This window comes from Macaca fascicularis, chromosome 4 (genome assembly GCF_037993035.2).
Source record: "Macaca fascicularis isolate 582-1 chromosome 4, T2T-MFA8v1.1".
Taxonomy (NCBI): Eukaryota; Metazoa; Chordata; class Mammalia; order Primates; family Cercopithecidae; genus Macaca; species Macaca fascicularis.
The window spans coordinates 162,040,563-162,049,848 of record NC_088378.1 but is presented as its reverse complement, the minus strand read 5'-3'; the positions used below and the strand labels follow the sequence as shown (position 1 = coordinate 162,049,848).

At 42.6% G+C, this 9,286-nt stretch overlaps 1 protein-coding gene across 1 annotated transcript in view; it reads left to right on the top strand.

The window, feature by feature from the left end:
- Positions 1-2,789: 2,789 nt before the first annotated feature.
- The window catches only part of SYCP2L (synaptonemal complex protein 2 like), a 68,674-nt gene continuing 62,177 nt past the window's right edge, over positions 2,790-9,286 (top strand). The window contains exons 1-4 of the mRNA XM_015449902.4: positions 2,790-2,875; positions 2,988-3,076; positions 6,714-6,748; positions 8,254-8,396. Of these exons, the coding sequence (XP_015305388.4) occupies positions 2,801-2,875; positions 2,988-3,076; positions 6,714-6,748; positions 8,254-8,396 (342 nt within the window). The 5' untranslated portion in view covers positions 2,790-2,800. The remainder of the gene's footprint in view (positions 2,876-2,987; positions 3,077-6,713; positions 6,749-8,253; positions 8,397-9,286) is intronic.

Below are 9,286 nucleotides of genomic sequence, written 5' to 3'. Positions count from 1 at the left end.
AATGATAGTTACTGCCTTTAAAACTGGTTGATAAAATGCACAGTGGTAAAAAACTACTTTGATTTTTGTAACATTTTAAAATAAACTTGCTTTGTATTAATCCCAACAGTATGTATATACTGCATATTTGAAAAACAATGCATATGTGAGCTATATGTTCACTCTATGGTCATCGCTTGGGGCATTTATGGATTCACATAATGCTATAATGACTTTCATTGCCCCGGTAGAGGAAACATTGTTCTAGATGAGTGTGTTAGTCCAATTAGGCCGCCATAACAAAATGCCATCAATTGGGAGGCTAAGCCAACAGACATTTATCTCTGGAGGCTGGGAGTAACAGATTAGGGTACCAGCATGATTGGATTCTGGTGATGGCCTCTTTCTGACTTCTTGCTGTGTGCCTACATGGTAGGCAGAGACCTGGCTTCCTGCTGTGTGCTTACAAGGTGGACAGAGAGCCAGAGCTCTTTCTTTTTGTTTTCTTTTTGTTTTCTTTTTTTTTTTTTTCCCGAGACAGAGTCTCGCACCGTTGCTCAGACTGGAGTGCAGTGGCACGTTCTCAGCTCACTGCAACCTCTGCCTCCCGGTTTCAAGCAATTCTCCTGCCTCAGCCTCCTGAGTAGCTGGCATTACAAGCGTGTGCCACCACGCCTGGCTAATTTTGTATTTTTAGTAGAGGTGGGGTTTCACTATTTTGGCCAGGCTGGTCTTGAACTCCTGACCCCGTGTGATCCAACCACCTTGGCCTTCCAAAGTGCTAGGATTACAGGCATGAGCCACCGCACCTGGACCGAGCTCTTATAAGGGCACTCATCCCATCATGAGGATCCCACAGTCGTGACCTCATCTGAACTTCCCTTACCAAAGGCTGCATCTCAAATACCATCACATTGAGGGTTAAGGCTCCAACATATGAATTTTGGGGGGGACACAGTCCCATCTATAGCAATGGCAATCCGTGCTTGGAGCCCACTGTGGTCACCTTAGCAGGACTGGCCTCTCTGCAAGTGACATGTTTTCACGTGTGGCCTTCGACAGTTGTCTTGTGTGAGTTTTATGCCCAGGCTCTGCAGAGTTAATGTCTAATCCTTCTCTCCAAAGTAGAAAGATGTTTTCACTGAATTTCTTCCCACCTCCTTCTGCAGTTGACAACATTAATCACTCCTTCTTTTTTGTTCTGAAACTTATGTCTTCTTATTTATTTTTATGACTCTTTTGTTTGTGTTCTGCTATATGGATTATGGCTTTCTTTCACAGTTTATCCCTCTCTACTGATTTGAATGACTTATGTCCTAGTTTTGTTTTACTGTTAGTTGCCCTTAATTTAATTACATCAAAAGGATGGTACCTGATGTCTTCTTCTTTGTATATGACAATAAATTTAATGTGTTAAAGAAATGTAAGAGTATTAGCCTGTGGGAAGGACGTGGTCAGAGCTTTTCATCGTTTGAAGATGTCTTTCTGGCTTTTATACAATATTACTGTCACTTTGCATGCTGTGCCCCTTACAATCCTGTTGCATTATCTTCTGATATTAAGGGTTGAAAGCACGTTTATTTTACATGGTTCTTGGTGACTTATTTTGAATCCAAATGTTACTTTAGCTCAGGAAAATTTGTTCTTTGATAATTTTATTACAGCAGAGTTTCTCAATTTTGGCAATATAGATATTTTGGACTGGGTAGTCCTTTGTCCTGGGTGCTATCCTGCACATCAAAGGGTGTTTGGCGGCATCCCTGTCCTCTACCCTCTAGATGCCAACAGCATCCATCCCCAAGTCATGACAACCAAAAACATCTCCACACATCCCCCGTGGGGCAAAATCATCTGTAGTCATCAACTACTGAGGTAGAGTGCTTTGGGTGTATTTAACAGAATATCTAGCTCAAATAGGCTTAAATGATAAAGACAACTTACTGGCTGAAGGGACTGAAGAGTCCAGAGGTGGGCAGTTTGGAAATAGAGTGGCTCCACTCCATTTCTCTATAGCCCTTTCAGTTCTGCCTTTCTCAGAGTCTAGTCTTTGCTCTCAAGGTGGTTTCCCTTGTTGGTTGCAACGAGAACTTTGTGCTTCCTGGTTCACATCTGGGGGAGAAAGGTTCCCTTTCCTCAACCAGCAAACAAAAGCCCTAGCTTTGCTCTGATTGGGTGCCCTGCCCTCCAGATGAACCAGTCACTATGAAAAGATAAATGGGCCACCTCTGCCTAGTTTAAGCCAGTCCGGATTTACCCCTGGAACTGATCGGTCTCACCCAAATAGCACAACTGCTCCATAACAGAGGAATGGGGAAGGATGGTGGAGAGACCACCAAAAAGTCCATTACATTTACTTTCTGTTCCCTCTTTGTAAGATTATCTGTCACATCTTTGTTTTTATCTTCATGTGCATCTTTTCCTCACTCATTTTTCCCCCTGCATTTTGACAGCAGTTCTCAAGTTCTTCTTAGAAGAAGAATTACCTGGCTTGAAATATCAATATTGCCAAAGTTGAGAAAGTCTACTGTAATAAAAGTATCAAAGAATTAATTTTCCTGAGATAAAGTAAGATTTAGTTTCAAAATAAGTCACCAAGAACCATGTAAAATAAACGCGTATATGAATGTGTGCACCACAACCCTTGATACCAGAAGACAAAGCAACAGGATTGTAAGGGGCACAGGCTGCAAAGTGAGTTATATTGTAGAAAACCCAGAAAGGCACCCTCAGTGAAAGGCTCTGACCGTGTGTAGGAGTCATTTTCTTACTCTTTCAAACATAAAATTGAGTCTTTGAAATTATACTTTCAGGGAAAATTCAGATGTTGGATTCCTTCCTACTTAGCTTAGGATTCCTGGTGACAGAAAAGACTGTAGATCATTTGATTCAACGGGAGGTAAGTTGCAAATAACAAAATAGATACCAGCGGCTCCAGAAACCTTGGAGAAGATCGTACATAGGTCTCTGTTTTGTTTCTTCTCCATGAATGTCTTCTCAATTCCCAAAAGGGCTTGAAGACTTTTAACTGCATTTTGGACGCTGTCCCTCGGGAAGAAAGAAAAAAATTCCCTTTGTCAGAACGCATGTGTCAGCTTATGTAAGTGACTTTGTGTAAGTTACGTGCTGTAGTAAGGGTAAAACCTCTCATGACTGTACGGCTTCAGTCTGTGTTCTGCTTAGACCTGATTACGTCCTTTCTCTCTTCGGTAAATGCTTTGTGCACCTGTTATGAGTCAGGCACTATGCTAGGTGATAAAGAGGCTGAGGTAAAAAGAAGACATTGCAGCCGGGCGCGGTAGCTCATGCCTGTAATCCCAGCACTTTGGGAAATCAAGGCAGGCAGATCACAAGGTCAGGAGATCCAGACCATCCTGGCTAACATGGTGAAACCCCATCTCGGCCGGGCGCGGTGGCTCAGGCCTGTAATCCCAGCACTTTGGGAGACCGAGGCGGGTGGATCACGAGGTCAGGAGATCCAGATCATCCTGGCTAACACGGTGAAACCCCGTCTCCACTAAAAATAAAAAAAATTAGCCGGGCATGGTGGCGGGCGCCTGTAGTCCCAGCTACTTGGCAGGCTGAGGCAGGAGAATGGCGTGAACCCAGGAGGTGGAGCTTGCCATGAGCCAAGATCATGCCACTGCGCTCCAGCCTGAGGGCAACAGAGCGAGACTCCGTCTCAAAATAATAATTAAAAAAAAAAAAGAAACCCCATCTCCACCAAAAATACAAAAAATTAGCTGGGCATGGTGGCACGCACCTATAGTCCCAGCTATTCGGGAGGCTGAGGTAGGAGGATCACTTGAACCCGGGAGGTGGAGGTTGCAGTGAGCCGAAATTGCAGCACTGCACTGCAGCCTGGGCCACGGAGCGAGACTCTGTCTCAAAAAAAAAAAAAAAAAAAAAAAAAAAAAAAAAAAAAAAAAAGGCCGAGCGCGGTGGCTCAAGCCTGTAATCCCAGCACTTTGGGAGGCCGAGACGGGCGGATCACGAGGTCGGGAGATCGAGACCATCCTGGCTAACACGGTGAAACCCCGTCTCTACTAAAAAAATACAAAAAAAAACTAGCCGGGCGAGGTGGTGGGCGCCTGTAGTCCCAGCTACTCGGGAGGCTGAGGCAGGAGAATGGCGTGAACCCGGGAGGCAGAGCTTGCAGTGAGCTGAGATCCGGCCACTGTACTCCAGTCTGGGCGACAGAGCGAGACTCCGTCTCAAAAAAAAAAAAAAAAAAATTGCTAGATTTTTCCTTTTTAATAATTATGAAGCTTTTTTTTTTTCTTTTTGCATCAACATTGATGCAAAATGCTTTCTCAGGCTCTAGTTTTTCATTGTAAATGTGAACTAAATTCGTGACTCAGGGGAGAATGTTAAGAGTATAGACCATAGAGCCTGCTTGGTTTCAAATCTGAGTTTTGCCACTTTTGCCCGTTGTCTATGAGCACAGCCCTGACTTCATCATATCTCAGTTTGTTTGCCTGTAAAATGGAGTCAAAGTAATACCTACTTGATAGAATTATTGTAAAGGTTAAATCAAGCAATCCATGTAAAGTGATTAGCACATTATCTGCTAAAGAAGAAGTGCCCCAAGGTAGCTACACTAATGTGAGATGGAATTTTGATTGCTTTTCACGTGATGGATATTTTGTTTTTTGGTGACCCAAAGCCACTGTTGCATAGTTCTTGGGATGTGAGATTTGGAGGTAAGGTTGTAATGTGTGACCATAGAAACAACAAAACCAGCACCCTGTTTTGAAGTTGGAACCGGAACCTGTGACTGCGCTAACCACCAGCCAGCATGAGGACATCATTGTGGCACATTATTTACGTGGTGTGTGGCCACAGTGTGGGGCCTGAAATAGGTGATTTGTGAGCATGAAACTCACTGTCATCGTGGTTGTCCATTTAGTCTTTGCAGGATATAGTTTTTACACTGAATTTTTCCTAAACACATTTTTATTTAATACATTAGTGAAATCACTACTCTTAGTGGTGTATTTAGATTTGGGGAGCAGCTGATCTCATGTTTTCTCCTAAGTTTTCAAACTAATCTTTGAACACACTACCTTATTGTCTGTGTGTTCTAGAAAGTCTGGAGTGTTCTGGACTTCAAAGGTAAAACCTGCAATATAAAATTAAGCAGAATTAATTTTGCTCAGTGGTACTGTTTCCTGGTTTCTATTTAATAGTAACAAGTCGATCTACTTCTTACAAGGTTTCTCAACAAATCTATTCTTTAAAATGGGAGTTATTTCAGGCATTAAAAGATCGACTTGGCCGGGCATGGTGGCTCACACCTGTAATCCCAGCACTTTGGGAGGCTGAGGTGGGTGGATCACTTGAGGTCAGGAGTTCGAGACCAGCCTGACCAACATGGTGAAGCCTCGTCTCTATTAAAAATAGAAAGCATTAGCTGGGTGTGGCGGGCACCTGTAATGCCAGCTACTTGGAAGGCTGAGACAGAATTGCTTGACCCTGGGAGGCAGAGGTTGCAGTGAGTCAAGATCGTGCTGCTGCACTCCAGCCTGGGTGACAAAGCCAGACTCAGTCTCAAAAAAAAAAAAAAAAAGATCAACTCACACTTGTTAGCATTTATTTGAAATTCTGAGTGAATAATGTACAATTCGAGAGTCTGCATTAGTTTTAATAATGTAATAGCTTAATCCTATTACATCTCTAAATTAATTTGTTTTTTGCTTTGTTTTCTTTTTTTTTTGTTTGTTTGTTTTTTTTTTTTGAGACGGAGTCTCGCTCTGTCACCCAGGCTGGAGTGCAGTGGCCGGATCTCAGCTCACTGCAAGCTCCGCCTCCCGGGTTCACGCCATTCTCCTGCCTCAGCCTCCCGAGTAGCTGGGACTACAGGCGCCTGCCACCTCGCCCGGCTAAGTTTTTGTATTTTTAGTAGAGACGGGGTTTCACTGTGTTACCCAGGATGGTCTCCTGACCTCATGATCCGCCCGTCTCGGCCTCCCAAAGTGCTGGGATTACAGGCTTGAGCCACCGCGCCCGGCCTGTTTTGTTTTTTAAGATGGAGTTTCACTCTTATTGCCCAGGCTGGAGTGCAATGGCACGCTCTCAGCTCACTGCAACCTCCGCCTCCTGGGTTCAAGCGATTCTCCTGCCTCATCCTCCCGAGTAGCTGGGAATACAGGCATGTGCCACCATACCCGGCTAGTTTTGTGTTTTTAGTACACATGGAGTTCCTCCATGTTGGTCAGGCTGGTCTCGAACCCCCAACCTCAGGTGATCTGTGCATCTAGGCCTCCCAAAATTCTTGGATTACAGGCATGAGCCACCGTGCTCAGCCTAAATTAGTTTTTAAAATCAGATCAAGCAGCTCATAGGAAAGAATCACTGTCTGTATCATTTCCTGCAGGTATCAAACTGTGTAAAAGGACATATGCCCTCACAGGTTGGTGCGGTGATTATAAAACTCCGGAATTAATTTGATGAACCCTTAGAGATCATCAAATGGAATTCACTTTACAAGAGGGAAAATAGAACCTCAGAGTGTATATAGTAGTTCTAGCTTCTTAAAAAATAACATCTAGGTCATTAATATATAAACTTGAGAAGGTTTTTCCATAAATATGTATTATTGACATTAAGGAAATTCTGATGCTGAATTTGAAATAGTTTCAGAAACATATTTTGGTTTTAAAGTTTAATGCCAGTATAGTAAAGTTTCACCTCTTGATGTTCACTTCAGTTAAATGTGATTTATCTAAATGTTTCAGGAAAGACCTTGCAAGGACACTCTGGACTGTGGGTGGTAAGAAATTTTAGAATTTTCAGTATTAGAATATTAAATATTGGACACTGGGGGTTTTATGAGCATCTTGGGACCATGGGGAATAAATTATGGTTAAATTGAAGATAGGAATTAGGGTTTTATTTTAAATTTATTTTGAGAGATTTTAGCATGCTGAAAACTGTAAAGAATAATTCGTGAATACTCGTTTACTACCAGCCAGCTTCGTCAAAATTTAGCATTTTACCACATTAGCTTCAAGTCTGTTTTTAAAGAAAAAAAAAAAAGGTGTCATGGATAAAGTCCCCTGTGTCCATGTTCCTCATCCCATTTCCTTCTCCTTGACTCAGATTTGTTTTTCATTCCCAAGCATATTTTTCTGTTTTTACTCTGTAGATCCCTAAACAACATGCATTATCATTTTGTAGATTTTAAAAGCATCCTATAAATGCCATTCCTTGGGCTATAGCTCCCTTTTTACCCTTAGAATTGTTTGTAATTTAAACATGTTACTACATGTAGTTTTAGTTTATTCGCTGTGAAATACTACAAGTTATTTTGGGATTTTATTTTGTAGTAGAAACTTTTTTTTTTTTTTTTAAATGGAATTTTGCTCTTATTGCCCAGGCAGGAGTACAACGGCATGATCTTGGCTCACTGCAACCTCCGCCTCCTGGGTTCAAGCGATTCTCCTGCCTCAGCCTCCTGAATAGCTGGGACTACAGGCATGTACCACCATGCCCAGCTAATTTTTGTATTTTTAGTAGAGATGGGGTTTCACCACGTTGGCCAGGCTAGTCTCGAACTCCTGACCTCAGGTGATCTGCCTGCCTTGGCCTCCCAAAGTGCTGGGATTACAGGCATGAGCCACCACGCCTGGCCAGTAGAAACATTTTTAAGGCTGTTTGATGATTTGCTTTGGATGAGTATTTTAATATATCTAAAATATAATACCCATAAATATTATTTATTTAAAAATTGTTATATACCAACCTCTTATTTAGATTTTTATTTTATTTCTTAAATACTGAATTTACATGATTTTGGCAAGGTGTGGTGGCTCATGCCTACAATCCCGGCACTTTGGGAGGCCGAGGTGGGCAGATCGCTTGAACCCAGAAGTTCAAGACCAGCCTGGCCAACATGGCAAAACCTTATCTCTACTGAAAATATAAAGATTAGCAAGACATGGTGACACATGCCTGTAATCCCAGCTTCTTGGGAGGCTGAAGCAGGAGAATCACTTGAATCCAGGAGGCGAAGATTGCAGTGAGTTGAGATCGGGTCACTGTACTCCAGCCACCACTGCACTCCAGGGTGACAAAGTAAGACTATCTCAAAAAAAAAAAAAAAAAAAGAATTTAAATGATTCTGATTACTCCAGGATGCATCTTGCCGTGGTAACTAAGACGTAATGCTAGGCTTCTCAGATGGAGTTTCTTAGAGCAAGTGCTAGCTCTGGAACTTGTTTTTTCTTTTGCTTTGTGCCCAGAATTATCTGTGTCTACCATGTTTTTAATCTCTAGATTATGACCAGCAGGTTGCTATTTCTGAAGCGCTGTGTAGACTGACGATTAGAAATTCAAGGGAGGAACTTGTCCATAAATGGTTTGATGATGAAGTCATTGCCGAAGGTTTCAAAGAAATTAAGGATCGAGAATTTGAGACGGTGAGATTCCTGGTCATGCGAATTTCTGTTTAGCCAATATTTATTTATTTATTTATTTATTTATTTATGTTTTTTGAGACAGAGTCTCGCTTAGTCGCCCAGGCTGGAGTGCAGTGGCGCGATCTCGGCTCACCGCAAGCTCCGCCTCCCGGGTTCACGCCATTCTCCTGCCTCAGCCTCCCGAGTAGCTGGGACTACAGGCGCCCGCCACCTCGCCCGGCTAGTTTTTTGTAGTTTTAGTAGAGACGGGGTTTCACTGTGTTCACCAGGATGGTCTCGATCTCCTGACCTCGTGATCCACCCGTCTCAGGATTTTTATTAAACATGGACCTTTATATTTCCTCAGACTCTGAACCTACTGTCATATACTGCATATAGTAATTATTTAGCCAGGATTCAGTATAATCTCAGTGGAAAGACCATGAGCTTTGGGTCTATCCCAAACTGGGTTGAACCTAGAGTTTGAGTCCCACCTCTCCAATTTATGGGATGTATGCATTTTGGCAAGGTAGTTGACTTGTGAAGCCTGAGTGACCTCATCTGTAAAATGAGACTAAAGCCCACCTCAGTCTTGAGAATTCAATGAGAGAAACTGAAAGGTCCAGGGCTATTGTAGGCACTCATGTGTTAATTTCCTTTCTGCTCTTTGTCATTTCTCATTTGCAGGAAAATTTGATGAAAAGAGAGAAATGTAATTATATTGATTCCAAAATCATTTCCTTCCCCAGAGCTATCAGTTTCTCAATTGAATTGTGTATGGGTTTTTTTTTTGAGGCAGAGTTTTGCTCTTGTTGCCCAGGCTGGAGTGCAAAGGTGCGATCTCGGCTCACCACAACCTCCGCCTCCTGGGTTCAAGCGATTCTCCTGCCTCAGCCTCCCGAGTAGCTGGG